The sequence below is a fragment of the Capra hircus genome, chromosome 28, assembly GCF_001704415.2.
Source record: "Capra hircus breed San Clemente chromosome 28, ASM170441v1, whole genome shotgun sequence".
NCBI classification, from domain to species: Eukaryota; Metazoa; Chordata; class Mammalia; order Artiodactyla; family Bovidae; genus Capra; species Capra hircus.
In genome coordinates this window covers 20,463,240-20,486,392 of record NC_030835.1, presented here as the reverse complement: position 1 = coordinate 20,486,392, position 23,153 = coordinate 20,463,240, and the positions used below count along the sequence as shown (strand labels likewise).

General features: G+C 40.5%; 1 protein-coding gene across 1 annotated transcript in view; it reads left to right on the top strand.

Moving 5' to 3' along the window:
* STOX1 (storkhead box 1) overlaps nucleotides 1-22,356 on the top strand; it is a 66,609-nt gene extending 44,253 nt beyond the window's left edge. The window contains exons 2-4 of the mRNA XM_018042639.1: nucleotides 13,199-13,351; nucleotides 15,392-17,726; nucleotides 20,237-22,356. Coding sequence (XP_017898128.1) covers nucleotides 13,199-13,351; nucleotides 15,392-17,726; nucleotides 20,237-20,384 — 2,636 coding nt within the window. The 3' untranslated portion in view covers nucleotides 20,385-22,356. The remainder of the gene's footprint in view (nucleotides 1-13,198; nucleotides 13,352-15,391; nucleotides 17,727-20,236) is intronic.

Sequence of the window (23,153 nt, the reverse complement as noted above, 5' to 3'; positions counted from 1 at the left end):
ATTGGGCCATGCTGGGAGCAGGATGGATGTACGACTCCCGAGTCCTAGCTGTCTGTGCTGCTGCCACAGGCAACTCCCCAAGAATTGGCTTGGCTCTCTTGCATCTGAGCTTTGGCACCATGCTTTGGGCTGCTAGGCTAAGGCGGGAGGTGGCAGCGAGAAAGGGAGGAGTTGGCTTTGGCAAGAGGGTTGGTGAGTGAGTAGGAGCTGAGAAAACCTTTTGCGTGTGGGTAGTAGGAGTACTCGTGTGTGGGTAGTGGGAATACTTGGTGTGCAGTACTCGAGGGAGGAATATTTCATGAGTAAATGGAGAATGTTAGTCTTAGACTCCTAGAAAGGGAGAGGAGGGGCCTAGGGACGTAGCAAGCTAGGAAGCAAGTGTATTTAAGAGATGTGTTGGAACCCCTTTTCTGGCTGAAACCCAAGAGATGGAGAAAGAGAAAGCATGGGCATTTGTTCTGTGTGGGGTTGAGGGGTCCTGTCTGTGTGGAAGGCAAAGGAGGGGTCAGGTAACCTCTGCAGATGGACCCTAGAGGCTTCTGCCTGGACAGCCTCACCACACAATGTGCACAAACCCATGTTCTTTCTCCCAGAATGTAATCTGAGAAAAACCATCTGGCTGCCTTGGGTCAAAGGTGCAGTAATTGTTGGTTTAGTGTGAAGTAGGTGGTCAGCTCCTAGAAGCAGTGACCAGATGACCCTCCCATGTAAAGATCAGAGTCACTGGTAGTGAGCAAGACCTTCAGCCTCTTTTAAGATTTCTTAGGGTAGTGAACTTTACTTTTTCATTCCTAAGGCAATGACCTTGTAGAAATACACTGAAGTCCCGTGGAGGTGCAGTCACATTTGCCCAGATGCAAGATGAAGCCTTCTGTGCTGAAGAAAAGGAAACTCACAATCTTAAAATCAAAACATTTATGCCTTTCAAAGTTTCTAACAGCTGGGAAGTGCTTCTTAGTAAAAATACATTTATGTGAATTGTATCCCTGGAGTGGCTTTTATCTTTTAAAAAGTTAGTATTTCAGGAGGCCAAAAGAGAGTCTGTAATCAACTTGAAAGCAGCTGGAGCACAGCAGACAGTCTCGGAGAAGTGAAAGAGGCTGTTGATGCAGAAACTCAGTGTTGCTTTCCAGATTTGGTGGGAGAGCAGCCTGCTGGGTGCCCTGGGGAAACACCTGTGGACACTGATAAGCCTCCCTGGATTCTGGGCAGATCCTGTTCATTATTCTGAGTCACCCAACCCCCACCACTTTCAGTAGGAGAAGAGCAGGCAAGGCTGCAATGTTTGTGATGTTATTTGGTAAAGTGTGTGTGGGGGGCAGGGGAGCCAGTGGTAAAAGGCAGCACTGTGTGTGTTACAGAGTAGAACCCTCTCCCAGCTCCCTTCACGCCACAGAACCCAGCCCCCCTCTTGAGCAGGAGGCCTCTGCTGGGGTTAGTCCACCACCTTGCAGACCCAGGGCCTGTGTGGATATACAACCAGAGACAGATTTCTTCAGCAAAGACAGAGATCACTCACCCCTCAAGTCTAAGTGAGGTTATTCATTATTTGCCTCTTTAAGTCCTGAGTTAATCTTACGTTAATGGTGATATTGACTTACTGGCTCTATTTCACAAGACTTCCTTTCAGGAGAGATTAAAAGGCACTCCGTTCTTGGGGCTCTAACTGTAGATACCCATATTTTGAGATCAAGGTGTATCAACTGTGACATTTCTTATCTTCCCCTCTGTGATTTCTCCATGTGATAAGGATAGCCTCTTTCATCTAGAACAGGAGAGCCCATTGTAACCTTTTTAAGTACAGTTAAAAATGAGGGAAACTCACTAAAGCTTCTGTGTCTCTTCCCTTGGCACGTTTGACTTGACATGATAGGGGGAAAGCAGCAGGAGCCCCGACACCTTTTCTGTAAATACCCACCAGTGTGGCCTTCTGGCTTCAGAGCAGTTAAGGTGTTGCAGTAAAAACATCCGACTGGTATAAAACCCAGAGGCTTACTCAAGCCCTCAACAAGACAAACATTTTGCCCAGAGTAGAAAATATGAGGAGGTAAATGTCAGATGCCCTTGACCAAGTGTTAGTTAGAGATGTGTTTTGTTGTAGATGATAGATTTGTTTCATCACAAGAAGTTTGGAGGAAGGCAGCCCCCTGGGCCAGCACAGTGGCTCAGCAAGGCTGTCGGACACCAGGGCTCACTCTTTCTGCTTTGTCTTCCTTAGCGGGTGAGGGTTTTTGACCCCATGCTTGTCACCTCATGGTCACAAGGTGGCTGCAATCTCTTCAGGATGCAGGCTGGAAGAAAGAGTCAAGAATGGAAAGGTAAAAGATGAAATGAAGACCTTTTCTGTATGAGAGCTCTTCTGCTGGCACTGGTAGCTGGCTGCCTTTATCTTGTTGACCACCATGATGTCACATGTCCACTAGTTTTAAGTAAGCCTGGAAAACTGGGTATGTAATATGCTTTTCCTGCCTCCATAGTAGAGAAAGGTAATTTGGAATGTGGGTTGAATGAGCCAGCCTACAATGTCTACAAGGGGTCACAAATAAAGTGTTAGTGAATAGAAGAAAGCAGGGCTAGCAGTGGACTTTACCTACATAAATTGTTTTCTCCTAGGTTGGGCTTCCCTGGTGGTTCAGACAGTAAAGCATCTGCCTGCAATGTGGGAGACCGAGGTTTGACTCCTGAGTCAGGAAGATCCCCCGGAGAAGGAAATAGCAACCCACTCTAGTATTCTTGGCTGGAAAATCCCGTGGATGGAAGAGCCTGGTAGGCTACAGTCCATGGGGTCCCAAAGAGTTGGACACGACTTAGTGACTTCACTTTCTCTTTTCATTTTCAGGTAGGGAGAAGGTCATGGTCAAGACTGGTGTCTGATCAAATTGGCTCTGGAAGTTAGGAAAAGAAAAGTCAGGATTGGCTAAGTAATTTATCCATGTGTAGAACTGTGCCCTCCAAGAAGCCTTCAAAGTAATAATAATAACATGGAATAAGGGATGATCAATTTAATATCCCTAATTTGCAAAGAGAAGTTAAAGAGTGCTAATATTGGTAGAACTGATGTGTGTCAAATCTTATTCCAGGTACTTTTGGATGTTTTTCCACAATAACATCTGAACCAAATACTGTTGGTTGAACAGTAATGATTTCTTGAAGAGGGCACTCAGTAAGTGGAAGCGGAAGATCTGAGCCCAGGTCTGCCTGACCAATTCCAGGACTCCCTTTCTTACCCCAAGCTATCTTAGGTAACCCAAGGTGACATAGGGACAGGTCTGACTCATCTTCCTTACGTTGGTCATGCCCAGGCTCCACAAACTTCTGAGAATGGCATCCAGGAGTAGAACCCAGGAGTACTGAGCCCCAGTCCCACTAATTATAGCCCTCATGTTGGGTTATGATTGCCTCCAACCACTGCTCTTCCACTAGAATGGGAGCCCTCTGAGGGTGAGGACTGTGTCGTGTTCACTGCCGTATCCCCATTAACTGGCATATGGTAGGTACCCAATAAATATTTGCTGGACAAGGAATGATTGAAGGACTGTGCTGTCATAACAACAGTGTGTTCAGCGTGCCGGATAGCATGCCATGGCAGCTACTGGTTAGATATTTCTTAAGTGGTCCATGTAGGAAGGAGACTATCTCCAACTGATGGAACTAGAGAACAGTTCATGGGAGAGTTAGTCAGTGTTTGAGCCAGTCTTTGTGGCAGGATTTTGAAGCACTGAGGTGTGGGGAAAGAGTGCTTTAGGTGGAGGAAATGGGGACAAAGTCATGGAGATGAGAAAATACAGACTATTCAGAGAGAGGCCAATTGGAATGGAGAGAAGTCACAGCTGAAGGGTAATAAGTACTGGAGTAAAAACTATTGCCAAATATGATTGGAAAACATTTGAGTTAAACAAGCTAGGTTTTGTGTTACTGTTCTCAGAATCGTTAACAATGTCCCCGGGACTCTGGGGTTTCTCAAACATTGGCCTTTAGGACCCTTTTCCTGCAGAGCATTTCATGGAATGAATTTTCCATAGAATGCATTTTGGAAAATGCTGATCTAGTTCAGCTCCACACTTATAGACAAAGAAACTGAGGCCCAGAGAAGAGAGGTGGCTTATTCAGAGCCACATAGCAAACCTGGGTTAGAATCCACATCGGATGATTTGCCTCCAGAGTAGTGCACATTTGCAATGTGAAGCCTATGTGCGTATTAAAAGGCTGCTACTTTGTTACAGGTAACTTTAATTTATCTGTTATTCAAACAACCTTGGTGCTAAAATTTCCCCCAGTTTTCCACAGTGGTATTTTATACCCATCACCGTGATGCTGAGCAAAGATGAGAATTGCTATCATTGCCTGTGCAGCTTCTAGACTCTTGGGAAGAAGGTTCATCTTAAATCAGCCCCAGGTTTGCCTGGGGGGCAAAGAAAGGATGTTTTTCTGCACGCCCATTTTTAAGAAGATACAGGGACTGTGGAAGTTCACAACCTGTGCTCTACTCAGCCTGCTGTTGTCCCCAACCCTTATACCTGCTGTGGGCAGAATGGGCCCCCCAAAGATGTCCACATCTGAATCCCTGGGACCTGTGAATATGTTGCCTAACATGGCATAAGCGACTTTGCAGATGTAATTAGGTTATGGACTTTAGCGAGATTATCCTCGATTGTATGGGTAGGCCCAATCTAATCACATGAGCCCTTAAAAGCAGAGAAATTTCTCTGGCTGGAAGCAGAAGCAAAGCAACAGAAGGGCACATGAGAGATAATAGAAGAGTAGAGAAGACCCCATGTGGTCTTTGAAGCTGAAGGGGGCAACATAACAAGAAGTCCAAGTGGCTTTAAGTTGCTGAGAAGGGCTCCTGTCTGACAGCCACTGAGGGAATGGGACCTCAGTCCTACAACCACAAGGAACTGAATTCTGCCAAAAACCTGGATGAGCGTGGAAGCAGATTCTCCCTCAGAGCCTCCAATCAGAGCCCAGGCCATGGGTCCTAGAGCAGAGGAACCAGTGGAGTCCACTGGACTTCTGGCCTATAGACTGTGAAATAAATTTTCAGTGTTTTAAGCTATTCATTTATTTAGAAAACTAACTCATCTGGGTAAAGTCATTAACATATCCCAAGTGGAACCTGGGAAGGGAATAGAGGTTAGGGAAGGGTACCACCATGCCTGAGGGCTTTGGGGCTGAGTGTGAATTAGTTTTAACATTTTTTAAAAAAAGGTCAGCTGATTTCAGTCATTCACATCCTTCCCTCCCAGCCAGGCATGCCTGTATCTCTATAGAGGAAGGCTGCTGGAGGCTCCCTGGTAGGGCCAACTATGTGTCTTTTCAAGCATATCCATGTGCTGTGACAACCAGATTCTGAGGTCTCTGTCATGAATGGCCCAAGACCTTTGCAACTCCACTACTGGTTAGTATCAGTGGACATGTCACTTGAAAAGAAAGTGCCTTCTCATTTACTAATCCTGACAGGTTGAAGTGCCATTAGTAAAGATAGCACTAAGGATTCCTGCTGGTGAACAGCCCAGCCTTCTTTTCAGGGAAGCCTGTAGCTTTTCAACAGAGGGCATTTCCCAGAAGGGGAGCCATTTGTCTGGGACTCCAAAATAAACATCACTGAGCTGGAGAAGGAATTTCAGCTTCCATGGTAGATAACTTGACTACTCTTAGCCAGTTTCTGAGTCATGGTCCTCTTTTGTTTCTAACTGTGGAGGAAAGTGTTTGCTTTCTTTCATTTTTGTAAAATAAAAGGGAGACATGGAGAGGGGCTTGGCTTTGCTGGCTTGAAACCTTTCTTCCTTTTGTTTCCATTTTGTTTGATTTTCTGAACCTATTTAAGTGTTTAACTCAGTAGATCTAATTACTGAAAGTCATGGAAATTTTTGCACAGCATCTAATCTCGGCTGAGGCACTTTGTTACAGATTACTTTCATTTTTTTAAAGTTCAGGATCAATTTTATTAAAGAAATTTGGAAATTCTGTACGGGATAAAAGCATAGTTTAAAATCAGCGAAGCTTCTTGGATTACTTAGGACAAAACATCCTTTTTTGTTAAACCTGAGTGTATTCTCTGCAGGCTGGGTTTTTTCGCATTCTATTGTCATTTCTAATGCACGTAGAAGATATTTTTCCCACAGTGTCATTCAATACAAGCTCCCAAAAAGATGCTCTCCGATTTCATGTGTCCAGATAATTAGCCGAGTTTGAGCAGCTCAGTTAAACCGTTTGAAGGTCAACAATGCATGAATTTCTGGCAGACTGCCTAGTATGGAGTCCATAAACACACTTGTATAGGGACTAAACATGTTTATAGTAGAGAAAACTTTGTGTTTTAAATATGAAATAATGTTAGGATTAGTTTTGCCTAGAATTTAATTTTGTGGCCAATTCATGTTTTAGTGTTACCCAGAAAAGTTCTAACGGGAAATGCTTTCCAAATTTCCAAAGACGTATTTCCTCTCTTTTGCATGTTTGGTAGCAACATCGTCTTATGCCCAATGTCAGAGTATAGATTCCATGAGGAGGCCCTCTTGGAATTTGTTTAGGTGCCTTAATTAAAAGCACAAGATAAATGTAAATACTATATAGTAATTTTCTTCCCCTAAAGGGAACATTTTTATGGAAAACTAATTTTTTCCCTGAAATCTAACTAGAGTATTCAGATATCAAAATAAACACACTCAATTTTGATAAAGATGCTTTTACTTCCAGTGGACAAAGCAAATTCAAGTTTGGGATAGGCAGTTTGTAACTTGATTTTGGTTCTGCCTTTCTTACTTGGAGAGTACAAAGTTTAGGCTTGTTTTAATTTTACTAAAACTTCCAACTGATTGTCTATACTAGCAGATCTGGGAGTCCTGTGTTCCTGGGTTGACCATTTCTCCAGCACCACAGCTCCGTGGAGGTGGCAGGGTGGGGAGGTTAGCTTGGTGTACTCCAGCTGCCTTCTGTGGGTCTGGTGAAAGGCAATCTTGCTGTGACCATATTCGTCATGAATGTGCCTCTTGCTATTTTTCACTGGAGCATGAATATTCACGCCTTATCAATTGTTCAGGAAATAGTTCTCTCAGCCACTTTTCTTTACTGTTAGAAAACAGCCAGCAGAGGGTTTTCTTTTAGAGGACTTCCGACTGAGGCATAGGGAGGAGGCCTTTGTGTCCCAACATAAAGAAACCACCTCCGTTTTCCTCAGGATTTTGATGAGCTCTTTGATTGCAGCAGATTATTGTTGAGTGATTATCACCAACTCCAGGAACAAGCCACACTTCCAGGGTTCTGCTCTGTTGCCTAGGGGCTTCCTAGACCACTATCGTTAGGCACCAGGGAGCAGGAATTGATTGTCTGAGTCTATATGAATTCATGTCCATCATGCAGGAAGCTGCTTCTAGTCACAGTTTTAGGACTGCAAGCCCCAGAGAGCCTGGCTCTGGACTTTACTGGATGTCTATCTGATTTTGATGGTTCAGGGCTTCAATTTTCATTTTATCTAAATGCTACATACATTTAATTTGCCTTCCATTGTTTCTTTGTTCCCTAAAAAAGTGGACTTTGAAAGAATCATCTTTTTAAAACTCATATAATTTGCCTCATTGTTATAACTTGGAATTTTTTAAAAAAATTTATATACAAACTAAATCCTTTGAGAATACAGCAAGGTAAAAAGAAAAATGTCCTGTGCAGAAAAGGTGGCATTAAATGTAGCAGGCACTAATCTGTATGGTTCTACTTTTTGGGTATTTTTTGTGAAACCAGCCTTTTGGCATAAATACTTCTCCCATATCCGTGGCACCCAAGAGTGCAAGACTGTGTAAACAGAGAGAACATTGTTGTGAACTGTTTACTCTGGCCCACAAGCTCTGCTAGCCTTCTGATCCCTGCTCCAGCTCAAGGGTCAGAGGTCCATAGCAGGCCTGGACTAAAGGTGCTCTTCAATTACTCCAGGATTACTTTGAGGATAAAGACAAAGGGCTGGCCTTCTTTTACTGTGAAATCTAATTACATCTAAAAGAGGAATCCTCTGCACAGAATGTTAAGTTTTGGCGCAAAACTCTAAGGGTCATTACATTCCAGAAATCCAAGTGCAGAAGTAACTGAAACAAACTATGGCTGCAGCTGGAAAATGATTCCTACGTCTGTCACAAATGTTCCCATGTCAGGGTTCACCCTGAAGACATATCTTAGCAACAGCTGTGAAAGGAATGTACTGAGAAGCTTTCTCTAGGGTTTGTCTAGAGGGAGCTCCAAAGCAGAGGATACACGCGAATGTTTTCTAAAAGAGAGTTGACATATAACGGTAGTAATTAAAAAAAAAAAAAAAAGGCATTTGTCTTTCTAGTGGGTAGTGGATTTGTATACTCTTTTAAAATATACATCCCCACACTATGGTAGGAATTACTAATAAAATTTCCAAAAGTATCTTTGGATTTGGCAAGCAGTGTTGAGATTAAGAAAGAATTGCTTGGGATTTTTAAAATGTCTGAGAAACATTCTATTTCTCATGCATTTCTTGTTAATGAAAAGTAGTACTTTCTGAAAAATCTTTTTTTTAACTTTTGTTTGGAAGTAGTTATATACAGGAGATTGCAGAAAAATGTACAGGAACATCCCATGCGTGTCTGCCCCCAGGCCCATAAAAAATCCATTTTGACTATTCATTTTCCTATGAAAAGAGGAAACAAACTTAAGGGTTGAACTAGAAAATGGGTCTAACCCCTTTCCTGGACCCTAATACAGCTTCCTGTTTCATGTGTACAGAAATGGGCAGTCCTTGGCAGGGGGCACAGCAGGGGCATCAAATATAAACTGACTTTCTAGCCACTCATCTCTAGCCTTCCCTTCCCTCCCACTTCCCCCTGTCTTAAAATTCAGAGTGACTGGATTTAGGCCAGGGGTGAGGTGAGGTGAGGTTTGAGTGTGTATTGTGTGGTTGAGCAAATCCTTTTTAGGTTTTGCCCTCTACTTCTCTAACACTCTAGCCCATATCTTTCAAGCAGAGAAAGAACTTGTCCCTCCTTTTTGGATTAAGGACTTCTAAATCCACATGAAGTGGGACAGGTAATCAATTTAAGACCACATACGAGAAAAAAAGTCACCAAGAGTGACTTGGAAGACGGGGAAGAGAGTTATATAAGTTTGTTTTAAATTAAACACATAAAGTTATGTTTAAGAAGCATAAAAATATGTGAAATTGTACTTTAATTCAATATTTTGTCCGGTTGAGGAGGGAGATGAAAGAAAAGAAAGTTAAGTCTCACATGCGGAAAGTAAAAAACAAAGCAAAGAGGGAATGAAGATAGGGAGAAAGGCTTATTACTCTTAGCTCAGAGGTAGAGTTTCTAGGAGAATTTTGAGTTTTAGGTCAGTTAACCTTCCGCTTGGACAGTCAGTTTCATAGCATCATCTCTTATCACCACCCTTTGAAATGCTAACTGATCAGCCATTCATCTTAGCTTCTCAGAATGCTATAGGTATCTTAGCATCACTGAATGGAACACCTAGCAGGCCAAGAGGAGATCCTTCCCTCTGCTGCCAAAGCAGACAGCAATTCTGCCCTGTGTTGTGACCTTCCAAGGTCAAAGATGATCCAACCTGCCAAATAGAGAAGCTTAAGTAAACAAGGAAACAGATCAGTGTGATCTTTAACAGCAAACGGCTTTTCAGTTTCCTGATGGAAGAGGTCCTTTATCTTTCAGGCAGATACAGTAAGTATTATGAGCCACTTACCAACTTTGGCTACAACCCTTTGTTCCTGGCCAGTCCTCATCGCTTTCTTTCCTCCTCAACAAACAGTGCAATATATTGGCTTCCTCACTGATACTAGAAGAGTCAAACGCAGGGTTATAGCCAGGTTTCCTAAATTCTTTGGCTTCTCTTTGGCTAGAGTGGACTCCCATGCTGCCCTGGGGCCATGTTTATTTGTTGACTGGTTCACTACTTTAACGCCCTAACCGTCTACCACTCTAAAGAGCGGTCCTCAGAACTGCAACATGAAACATCACCAGGGAGGTTGTTAGAAATGCAGAATCATAGGCTTAGTTTCAGATCTTCTGAATCACACAGAATCTGTACCCTAGCACGATCGCCCGGTGATTCTCACATGCACATTGAAGTTTTAGAAACTGGTAGCCTCCCTGACTCCCATTCTTTTTGATTTCAGATTGCTTCATCTGCCAGAAACCACACTTAGGAGACTCAGAGCTCCTTCATAATCTTTGTGTTCATTTTTAACTTTCCTAATGTACCCTGAGAATAACTCCCCAAACTCCCTCCTCCCTACTCTCACCTCCTCAGTCCCATTTTCTCTCCTCCCACCTCTATTTTCTTTCTCCCTTTCTCACTTTACAGAGATCAGATGACTTTGCTGTACTAATATTTTTTTCCTTCCATGCCTCAGAGTATCTATCTCTGGTCATGGGCCATCTTTTATTTTCTCAAGTTTCAGATGAAGCACAACCTTTCTCATTTCTAAGACAGTTCTTCTTTTACCTCTGCCTTTTAGGCACTTTCCTTTTCCCCTCCGTTGGGATCTTGATGTCTTCTCTTCTCTCTCATGGAATAATTTTCATCATTGCCAATAAGTCCTTCTTTTTGGCATCCAAATGTGCAAAGATCTTTTAAGAAAATCACAACTTACACAGTCACATTCATTTGATCCTTATTTTTCCTGGTTTGTGTTCTATTTCTACTCGTTCACAATCAGATTTTCCCAACAAATGGTCTAAAACAGTGGTTTACAACTGAGTTGCTTTTGACCCCCAACCCCTTCCTTTCAGGGCCATTTGGCAGTATCTGGAGACATTTTTACCCACTCCAGTGTTCTTGCCTGGAGAATCCCAGGGACGGGGGAGCCTGGTGGGCTGCTGTCTATGGGGTCGCACAGAGAAGGACATGACTGAGGCGACTTAGCAGCAGCAGCAGCAGCACCAGGAGACATTTTTGGATGCTGCAACTGTGGGAGATGCTCCTGGCACTGAGAGCCCAAGGATGCTAATAAACAACCTTCCATGATCAAGAGAGCTCTGCACAACAAATAATTCTCTGTCTATGGTGACCAACCATCTCAGTTTGCTTTCAACTTTCTGGTTATAGCACTGAAAATCTTGAGTCCCAGGAAATCCCTCAGTCCTCGGCACCCTGGTCATCTGGCCCCATGTGACATCTGTCATCATTTGTCAAAAGTACCAAAGATGAGAAACCCTGCTTCAGAAGGGAGACTCATTAATTTCACTTTTTCCTCACCGACTCTCTTCCTTTGATCTGACATTTTTTGTTTGTTTTGGCTGTGTATTACCTGGCTTGTACTTTCAGATTCTTAGTTTGCTGATCCACACCCTCGGCAGTGAATCCTCGTTACTGGACCACCAGGGAATAAATACCCCAGTCTGACTTTTTTTTTTTTTTAATGTGGCAATGGCTCTATTTATTTGCTTGCACCACATGCCATGTGGGACCAGGGATTGAACCTGAGCCCCCTTCAGTGGAAGGTTAAAGAAGTCTTAACCACTGGATACCACTAGAGAATTCCTCATACTAATTATTTCAATTAGGAAATGGTGGAATGACCAAAATATTAGATTGGGAGTCAGAAGACTGATTTCTGTCCCTTTACTTGTTTTTAGAAAAGGCAGAGGAATCAGAGATCAAATTGCCAACATTCGTTGGATCACAGAAAAAGCAAGGGAATTCCAGAAAAACATCTACTTCTGCTTCGTTGACTATGCTAAAACCTTTGACTGGGTGCATCACAACAAACTGTGAAAAATTCTTAAGAGATGGGAATACCAGACCATCTTACTTGCCTCCCAAGAAACCTATATGGAGGCCAAGAAGCAACAGTTAGAACCAGACAAACAACAGACTGGTTCAAAATTGGGAATTGAGTATGTCAAGGCTGTATATTGTTACCCTGCTTATTTAACCTTTATACAGAATACATCATGCAAAATGCTGGGCTGGGTGAATCACAAGCTGGAATCAAGATTGCTAGGAGAAATATCAACAACTTCAGATATGCAGATGATACCACCCTAATGGCAGAAAGTGAAGAGGAACTAAAGAGCCTCTTGATGAAGGTAAAAGAGGAGAGTGAAAAAGCTGGCTTAAAACTCAACATTCAAAAAATAAGATCATGGCATCCGGTCATCACTTCATGGCAAATAGATGGCGAAACAATGGAAACGGTGAGAGACTGTTTTCTTGAGCTCCAAAATCACTGCAAATGGTGACTGCAGCCATGAAATTAAAAGATGCTTCCTCCTTGGAAGGAAAGGTATGACAAACCTAGACAGTGTATTAAACAGAGACATCACTTTGCTGACAAAGGTCCATCTAGTCAAAGCTATGGTTTTTCCAGAAGTCATTTACGGATATGAGAATTGGACCATAAAGAAAGCTGAGTGAGCACTGAAGAATTGATGCTTTCAAATTGTGGTACTAGAGAAGACTTTGAGTGTCCTTTGGACAGCAAGCAGATCAAACCAGTCAACCTTAAAGGAAATCAACCCTGAATATTCATTGGAAGGACTGATGCTGAAGTTGAAGCTCCAATACTTTGGCCACTTGATGCAAAGAGCTGCCTCACTGGAAAAACCCTGATTGCTGGAAAAGATTGTGTGCAGAAGGAGAAGGAGGCAACAGAAGATGAGATGGTTGGATGTCATGTCTACCTACTCAATGGACATGAGTTTGAGCAAACTCTGGTAGATAGTGAAGGACAGGGAAGCCTGGTGTGCTGCAGTTCATGGGGTCCCAAAGAGTCAGACATAACTTGGTGACTGAACAACAACAACTATTGGCACAATTACTGATCTTTTTATGGCTATATATATTATAAATAAATACTTCCATCTGTGCTTATCTCTGGTAGCTAATATGAAAAAATGCTTTGAAAGATGTGAATTGCCATGTAACCATTGTCTGACCTGAACTCCAGTAGCACTTTGAGCTTTCTTATGGAAACTTATTATCTCTTGCTTATAAAGTAGTGACAACTATCACAGACTTCTTAAAAGTAGAGATCATAAAGTAAGCTTTTTTTTTTTTTTCCTGTGGTTTTTATCATTGTGTGTATAATGTTAACAGACTGGGTAAAGACTGATGAAAGAATAGCAGTTCCACCTGATATTCAGTCTTTATTCTTGATGAACTAATTTCAAATATTTTCTATCCTGTATCAAATTTATCACTTTTTTTTTTCAAATCTCCAATTTAGGTGATGTCTTTCCAGTGCAAATGAATCCAATAGCTCAATCTCAGTTTATACCTTTGGCTGAAGTTCTCTGCTCTGCTATATCTGATATGAATGCTGATCAGATTGTAGTAACACAAGAATCACTGTTGGAACATTTGATGAAACGTTACCCAGGTAGAGTAACAAGTTTTTCTCTATCAGTTCATTGCCTGTGTTTGTTTTCTATTTATAAATCATCTTAAACACATAAAGTGGGCAATATACAATTTTTTTCTTTTATGGATTTTTTTAAAAATTAATTTTTGGCTGTGCTGAGTCTTTGTTGCTATGCTTGGGCTTTCTCTGGTTGCAGAAAGCAGAGGCTTCTACTCTTCGTTGTGGTGTGTGGGCTTCTAATTTTGATGGCTTCTCTTGTTTCAGAGCACAAGTTCTACGTGCTCCGGCTTCAGTAGTTGCAGCACGTGGGCTCAAGTAGTTGCCACTCATGGACTTAGTTGCTCCAAGGCATGTGGAATCTTCCTGGACCAGGGATTAAGCCTATGTCCCCTTCATCGGAAGACAGATTCTTATCCACTGTACCAGCAGGGAATTCCCATTTTTTTTCTATTATAGAAACCTAAATTAGAGCCCTGTCAGAAAAAGGTCTGCATCAGCAAATTTATGAGTATTTCTTTTATCTTCCAGATGAACTTTTTAAAAAAAAATGTTTACGGTAGTATTTTAATTAAGTCAGACTCTGTAGAAAGGAGGGCAAAGCAAAAAATGATTAATCTTCCCGTGCCTCCTATTTTTTTTTTCTCTCAACTGTGCTCTGAAGTATGTGGGACCTTAGTTCCTCAACCAAGGATCGAACCTATGCCCCTTGCAGTGTAATTGTAGTCTTAAAGACTGTATCTACCACAGAGGTCCCTGCCTATTCTTAAATTGCAACTTCTATCATTTATAGTTTCTCATGGACTCTTCATATATTGTATTTGAATATATGTAACCTTTTAAAGCAACAAATTGGATCATCCTATGCTTTCTTTCTGGGCTTCCCAGGTAGCACAGTGGTAAAGAATCCGCGGGCCAACCCAGGAGAGGCAAGATGTGGGATTCAATCCCTGAGGTTGGGAAGACCCCCTGGAGTAGGAAATGGCAATCCACTCCAGTATTCTTGCATGGAAAATCCCATGGACAGAGGAGCCTGGTGGGCTACAGTCCATGGGGTCACCAAGAATGGACACCACTGAGCAACTGAGCATGCACATATACACATTCTTTGTACACCTTTTCTTTTTAAAGTTAAAGACAGATTTTTGATGTCTTTCTGTTGAAGCATATATCAATCTCATTCTTTTCATAGCTGCAGGATATCCCAAATGCACAGTTACACAAGACTATTTTTCATTTTCCCATTATAAAATATGCATATTGTAGAAAAGTCCAGAAAATATAGAAAGGTAATCACTTATAGTACCACTGCCAAAACAAAGGGTTTCCCAGGTGGTGCTAGTATAGTAGTAAAGAATTCTCCTGCCAATACAGGAGGCATAAGAGATGTGGAGAAAGAGGGCATGGGAGTCCATTCCAGTATTCTTGCCTGGATAATCCCACATGCAGGAGTCTGCCAGGCCATAGTCCGTAGGGTCATAGGAGTCGGACACGACTGAAGGGACTGAGCGTGCACTTGAAGGAAACCAATATTAACAGGCTGATGTATTTTCTTCCAGTGTGACACTTTTAAAACATTGTTTTCACAACCTAAATATAATTTTGAACCCTGCTATTTGGAAAGGAAATGTCTTTAAAATTGTTACCTTCCTTTTTTGAAAAACTACCATAATCCAGATGTTAGGTGGTTACCTAACATCTTACCCAAGCACAGACTGATTTTCATTTTTTCTTTGGATTCTTACTAAGATTTAACTATGAGGCTGTGGTTTTCAAAAATTTCTGTTTGCTCTCAAGAAGTCTTTCCTTAATCAAAATTTAAATTTGTAGTGAGATCATTTAACTTGGGGTTTCTGTTTGAGGGAACTCATTTTTTTCCCCTCTACTTAATTGGTAACCTACCCATATAGCTTTGTGTAGACCAAATTATATTCCTATTATTCAATTGAACTATCATTTTTAATGCTTTTTTGACATTTTAATTACATATATTAATTGGTTCACTCATTAAAAATATTTCTTATTCAGAATCTATCAGGGTAAAATTCTTGTTTGTTTTAGGCATTGCAATTCCATCTCGAGATATTCTTTATACCACTCTGGGAACTCTCATTAAAGAAAGGAAGATTTATCATACTGGAGAAGGATACTTCATCGTTACTCCTCAGACTTACTTCATCACAAATACAATCCCCCAAGAAAATAAGAGAGTTCTGTCAGATGAAAATTCCCAGATGCCAACTTCCATCACATATCTGGTGAACGTGGAGAGCTGTGCAGAGTTAGCCAAAGAAAATGCAGCCCTCATTTCGCATTGTCATTCCTGCCGGCGTTTCCGTGATGTGTGCACTCAGGATGTACAGGAACCACCAGCTGCTGTAGAAGTGACTAGCAAAGGGCAGAAAGGTCTCGTGGAATCCAAATCTTTGGTACACAATCAAGCAGTTTCAGTGTCTGAGGAGAATCACGTCTGTGAGAGTATCAAACCTTTACCACACACAAAAGACAGAGAAAAAGTCAAGAAGTTTGGCTTTAACCTCTTCTGGCGCAATGTATCCAGAAAGGAGAAGTCCAGAGTAAAGCACAGCAGTTTCTCTGCCCAGTTCCCACCAGAAGAATGGCCCGTCCGAGATGAAGACAACATGGACAATATCCCTCGAGACGTTGAACATGAGATAATCAAACGAATTAATCCCATTCTGACTGTTGACAACTTAATCAAACATACTGTCCGAATGCAGAAGTATGAAGAACAAAAAAAATATAATAGCCAGGGTACATCCACTGATATGCTGACACTCAGATATAAGTATTCTTCAAAAGTGGGAGTTAAGAAAAGACAAGGCTGGCCTGTAAAGCCTCGAAGGCAGGGTCATTTGCACAGGGACAGACACAAAGCCAGGAGTCAGGGAAGTGGGCCTCAGCCGGGAAATGTTAGACTGGAGAAACACCCCAAGCTCCCTGCTACACAGCCTACCTCCAAAAATGAAGCAGTACTTCAGAAATCACTTGGTGAGAATCCATCAGTACTAGGTCCCCATTTGATTTACAAAAAGCAAATCAGTAATCCTTTCCAGGGTTTGGCTCCCCGAGGGAGCCCAATAACCAAAGGGCACAAAATCCAGGAGACCAGTGATTTGGAACCCAATCAGACTGGACCAAAGGGAAAGCCTGTCGAAAGGTCAAGGTCTTTGGTTTCCTCAAGAATCTTTGAGAGTGAAGCCAAACAGCTATATGGTGAACAATGTAATGATATACTGAGAGAAGAATCCACTTATGTGAATCACTCTACTGTCAAATCTATCAGCGGTGATTTTAGAGACCACCTCTTAAATTACTCTCAATGTAATGGTTTGCAAAATGGTAGTAAATGCTGTTCCTTCAGGGAGAGCATGTTGAGATGCGATGTGTATGGTGGAGAAAATGAGGTAATCCCTGAAGTCTCAAGGAAGAGTTATTCTCATTTTGACACATTAGAAGAGACAGAAGAGACACAGCATGTCCTGCCATCTGGAGGGTCCTCTTCTTTAGACCAGGCATCCTCTGCTTGTAGATTAGTTGACAATACAATACACCAGTTCCAAAATCTTGGTCTTTTAGATTACCCAACAGGTGCAAAACATTTGAGACAAACTGAGAGACAAGACCGAGACTGTAAAGAAACTCTGATGGGAAAGGCATGTGTCCAAGAAGCACAGACTGTGTGTCTAGAAAATGAAGGGCTTTCTGATGATGACCAGGCCTTGTATCAGAATGAAGTGGAAGATGAAGATGGGGCCTGCAGTTCACTCTATCTGGACGAGGATGACTTTTCTGAGAATGACGACTTAATTCAAATGCTGCCTGACAACATTCAGTTTTCCTTTCCAGAGGGAAACAAGTGGAATCATTTAGGAAAACAGAAGGTGACAGAAAGGCCTCTGACTGAGTATGACAGCAACATACAGAGGTTTGAGCCTCAGGTGCTTAAGGGAAATGAACATTACAAGCTCACTAACCCTGGTGAAAGCCAAAAACCCAACCTTTCTGCTGAAAACTGTATCCTCAATTTAGGAATCCAGTGTGGTTTTAATTATGAGGAGGAACCCAGTGTAGCTGAATGTGTACAGACCTCAGCCCCTGATGATGGAAGTGTATTTGATTACTGCAGCGTAGAGAGAGCCGCTGCTGAGGCCGAAGCCCTACAAGGCTCTGTTGGTGATTTAGGAAAGAAACCAGGTAGCCGGAGTCAGAGTGCTCAGAGTCAGGAAATGAGAAAACAGTTCACACACAAGTTGGAGCTCTTCAACACTTCGCATATGCCAGCGTTGGCTCAGGATGTCCAACCTGAACGCAGTCACTTGGAAGGAGCAGAAACCCAGAGCCTGACAGGGGATAGTGGGATAGATTCTCCACGGTAAGTGCACGCATAAGTGACCAGCCACTAAGCCATGGGAATTATTAAAATCAAGGGCATATTGAGTTAACTAGCAGGAGGCTCCTGCATAAACCTTTTATAATAATGCAGTTCTGCCCGCCTTTACTGAGTCAATTATATGAAGTTATAATGAAACTCTTACACAATAGGATAGAGTTCATTTTTAATATGAACCAAGATTTGACTGTTCCACTGTTCCACTACTAAAATCTTAAGTTATTTCTAAAGATAGGAAGGAACTACCATAAACCAAGCACTTCCTAAAGTAAAGATTGGATATTTTCACTTAATACTTGGTTGTGTACAGTATGAGATAGAGATGTAGCTATTTTCCATGAATCTTTTCCACACCAATTTGTTTAAATAACATTGCTCAGAGTAGAAACATAAAAGTAATTTGGTCATAATAGAATAGTTGAGAAATACTGAGAAGTATTTTTTCTCTTTCTTTGTGGCCTTGTCATGGAGAATGTGGGATCTTAGCTCTCCGACCAGGAATTGAACCGGCATGGAACAGGAATAGACCTACAGGGAAGTCCCTGAAATTATTTTTAAAAGACACCTATAATCACTCTAATATCTAAATATTTTAAAAATCCTTTTTACATTTGGTATATTTATAACACTTCTGTCTGAACGTATTGATCTGTATATTTTGTCTGTTGAACTCATACTATAGTTACTGTTTTGCATGTTGCTTTTTCAATAGAATATAATGAACATTTCTATGTGATTAGTTTTCTAAAAAGTCATCTTAAAATTTGGTGTATATATATATATATATATACACACATTAGTTTTATTATTAAATAAAATCGTGTACCTCATTTTGAAACAGTAAAGTAATACAGAAAAGTAAAACTATAGGTCTCCATTTCCCAGCCTTTTCCATTCCTATTCCAAGGAAGTGACCCAAATATTTTTAGCAGTTTGGCATATATCTTTCAGACTTTTTCCCATGCATTTACAACTATAATTATTTTCTAACAACAGATTATACAGAGCTGTGGCTTTCTTTTTTTACCTAACTTATCATGGATATTTTGCAATCAATACTTATATATATATCTAGCTCATTTTAAAAAATGGCTACTTAGTATTATATTATGTGGACTCTTGTTATTTATATAACCATTATTTTCCTTCCTTTGACATTTCAATTATTCCCAATATTTTGCCTTAATAACTCAATCTGTAGTAAATTGTTGTTATATAAATGTTTGCAGACATTCTTGATTATAACTGGCTGAATTCCTGGGAGTCTGCATTTTTTTTTTTTTTTTACTTTTTTTTTTTTGGGAGTCTGCATTTTTTAAACATATGTACTTTATTGGGGAACAATATCCAAGATCTTTCCGTTTGAATAGTTTATATTATCGTTAAAGTATCAAAACATGCTGTCTTTGAGGTAAACAATGGTGGTGTGAACAAGTAACCCACGGGGTACCCTTTTTTTCTCTCTCTGGTAAAAGCAAAAACAAAACCAAAAACAAACCCAAAACAGAGAGGAGAAATTGACATGCAATTGAGAATTTTTTTACACAGGTTATTAGTTCCCCTACCCTGGGATCTAACCCATGCCCCCTGCTGCAGAAGCGTGAAGTCTCAACTACTGGACCACCAAGGAAGGAAGTCTCTGAGAAACTGCATTTTTAAAAATTGCTTATAATGTGGTTTTCTGGAAAGACTTTTTATAACTATAATCATTAAAGACACTTATAGAAAAAGAGAGGGGAAATAACATTTGGATATCAATTATGTGCTATAATTGTTATGAAGATTAGGGAGACAAAGATGAACAAGATGTTGTTGCTGCCTATAGGAAGCTTACAACTTAGTCGAAAAGACCAACAAATGAACAAACACCAAAGTGCGAACTCTTCATAACTGTCAAAGAGATGTGGAATTAAGAGTGATGTGTGGGAAAGACACATTTGAGACTTCTCAATGTAATAGACAAGAGAGGGAGAAGAGGCAAGGTGGGAGAAGGGACTGTCAAAAGCAAAATGCCAAACCAATAATGTGCGTTGGCTGAAGCAAGGCAGGTATGTTGAATAAGGGACTAACATAGCATACAGCCCTTAGGAAAGAAGCATTGTCAATATGAAAAATATTATAGTTGGCTTTTCTCTACCATATGACTTTTCAAAAAAGAAACAAATTACACAAGAAGATATTGGCCACTGCAGTTGTATAGAAGAGTTTTTCAGGGAACTTACTATTTCTGACTAGAATATACTTGATGCTAGGTCTAAGAACAGATATTTAGAAAATGTGAACTTCTTAGAAAGCAGCTGTCAAATAATTGAATTGCTTTTGGAAACCCTTTAAAATGTAAAAGAGTACTTTAGAGTTTTAAAGGTTAACTTACTTTATAAGTTAGTTCCTGTTAGTAAATGTACTGCTTCAAAGAGTACCAAATGAAGATATAATGCCTTGGTTAGAAACCCTTTTAAGGACAATAATTCTGTTATTTTTAATATCTTTAGGACACAGAGTCTGGCATCTAATAATTCAGTCATTTTGGATGGACTAAAAAGAAGACAAAATTTACTGCAGAACTTTGAAGGCACAAAGAGCAGTCAAACACTTACATCCAGCTCCTTACTACAACTCACTCCAGTGATAAATGTTTAACTCTTATTTTTTGGGAAACTCTTGTAAAAATGTATAGCATTAATATAGAGTGTTTTAATCAACTGAGTTTATAAGAATTCTCTAAAGCCAAACATATGTTATTAATCTCATTACATATTTTGTTGTAGTTAACTGGCTTTTTCCCTTTTTTGACACTGATTTTTTTGAAGCTTATTATAAATTTATTGGGGGTATATAGAGTGTTTACAATAAAAAAAATGGGATAATTGCTCTCCTAATTAAATATAATTAAGTTGACTATCAGACAGACATTTATTAGTTTTTCAAATACATAAGATGCTAATTTACTACCCAGTAGTGAATTTCTGTACTCACATCAATGCCGAGTATTTACGGTAAGCGGATCTCACCAGATTTCAACACAGAACTCTAGAAAACAGTGTTTTAGGTGCATAGATAATTTGTTTGCAACTAAAGTCTTTTATCATCATAAAGAATTTGTATAGATGTACTGAGTACTGATACTTTGCAACAAGAATTCCTTCTCTCCAATCATTGCTGCCAGGGATATTCTCTGTGACCAGCTTTAACATGAGGAAATGGCTCTACACTGTAATTGAATGACAATATCCAAAATACCTGTGGCAGTAGGCATATGGCTCAACTGTTTCTCTGGCTTCTCCCCATGTTTGAGGCTCTCCATAATGGCTGTGAGGAGTCAGGATGCTTTCAATGGTGGAGATAGAAGGGAAGCAGGATGGCTTGTGAGTAAAAGGGAGATTCTGAATTAAGAGATTTAGAGAAAAGGTGGAAGATGGCTGATAGATAATTTTCTACATTTGATCCTTTTTGTTCATCATAATACCTACGTAGCCTCACCAGAATTTTTTCTACCAGGTCTTTTCAGACCAAGTAGTAGAATGGTCAGTTCTTTCGGGTTTAGGAAACACATGGGGCAGTCAAGACTGGTTTCAGTGTGTTGGGCAGATGATAATGCTGACTTTCAGTTGAGGGGATGTTTCTTCTAAGAGGTTTCTAAGGATTGTCAAGGATGTTTGAATAGAGAATACTTTCCAGCTCTCACCATCCAGGTAACAGCAAAGGCCAGAATGATGAAGCTCAGCACTGTGGGGAGCTGCCTCCAGGCCCTGTGAGAGTGCAGAGGATCTGAGACCATACGCACCCCTGTTTCACTGTGGTTGGATCACTCACTCCTGACAGCTGGTTTTCGTGGCTCTGACCAATCTACCATGGCATTCCAAGATTAACTGTGGTCACTGGGATATTTAAAAAACCCTGGGTAAAGTACCAAGGGTTATCTGGATAGAAAAGCCCTGTGGGGGAGGCAAAGATTTAGGGGGTCTTACAGCTTGGAGTCAGCACCAGTGAATGGAAGTTAAGAGAAGAAAAAAAATTCAGCTCATTATGAAGAACTTATTAGATAAAACTATCTGAAGATGAAGTAGGCAACTCTGTAAACAAATGAACTTCCCACCATTTAAGACATTCAAGCAGAGGCTTGGTGATCCCTTGATGGGTATGCTGTAGAGGTATTTTCAGTACTTTTCTTAAAAGCATGACAGAACTAGATGATTTTGAAGACTTTCCACCAGTAGAGTGAAGGTTATATAAAAATATATCCAATTTTTTAAAAAAAGGGAAAAAAAGATTCACTGAGGGTCTTGTGAAATACTGAACTCACTCAAAATGCCCAAGTACTGCTTCCCGGTCTCCATGTCTGCACTTTCCCTACCAATCCTTGGTAAAAGGAGTACCGACTACTCTTCTTTGATCCTGGGCCTGGACAATTGTCTTAATGCAGTGGGGAATCCAAAGTCTTTCGTGACTCTGGCCACATCTAGGGACCAATGAAATTTATCTAGTTTTTTCAGATACATTTGATACTCTCTAAATGTATTAAATGAAGCCTATTATGAAACCAGTAAACCTGCCTTCTGTAAAACACAACATATGACCACAGATATTAAAATTGAGTGTACATGTTCTTAAATTCTCGTTTGGGAGATTATTCTCTACAATGGGTGACTTGAATTTATTTTCCCACTATTAATTTTTGTGTGTGGAAATTTTGCTTAATGATTTTCTTTCCCACTTCTATCTGTTTGCTGAGAGAAAACTGTTCTCTTGAAATAGCGTTGGTGACCTGAGTTTAGGAGTCAGATGAGTTTAAATCATAATTCCAATCCTTCATAGCTGTATGATGGAGAAAGTTACCAAGCTTCTCTAACTCATTTTTTCTCATCTGTAAAGGAAGATAGTAATGATATATACCTTATAAGAATTATAAGATTTGAGAATAATCTATTTAAAGTGCCCAAAGCAGGAGGCACCTAACATTGTTACAAATATATGTGTGTATTTTTGTATATTTATTCACAAAACTCATCTATACTTGGCCCATTATAGAGGTCTCTTGTTTTTGCCAGGTTGTCTGGAAATCCTCCATTTAGAGATTCAGTCCTTCAAGATTATAGAAAAGTATCATTAACCAAAATCCAGACATTCCCGGGCAAGGTATTATGCTTTTGGCTAACAAGTTTTCAGTTAATTTCTTATGCTATAAATAGGAATAAAATATGCAAAGCATGGGCTTATTGTGGCTTGTCATATAATGTCAGATCACGTTCTTCTTCTTCCTCTTCTTTCATCTGGGATCTCAGACCCCTCAAAATCCTCAGAGTAGCTGGCTTCTGTAAACAATTTTCAATATTTAAATAATCCTAATAGAAACTGTACATACCCTTTGCCTAACTCCTTGCTAACTGAAATATCAGTTTCTTTGCCAGT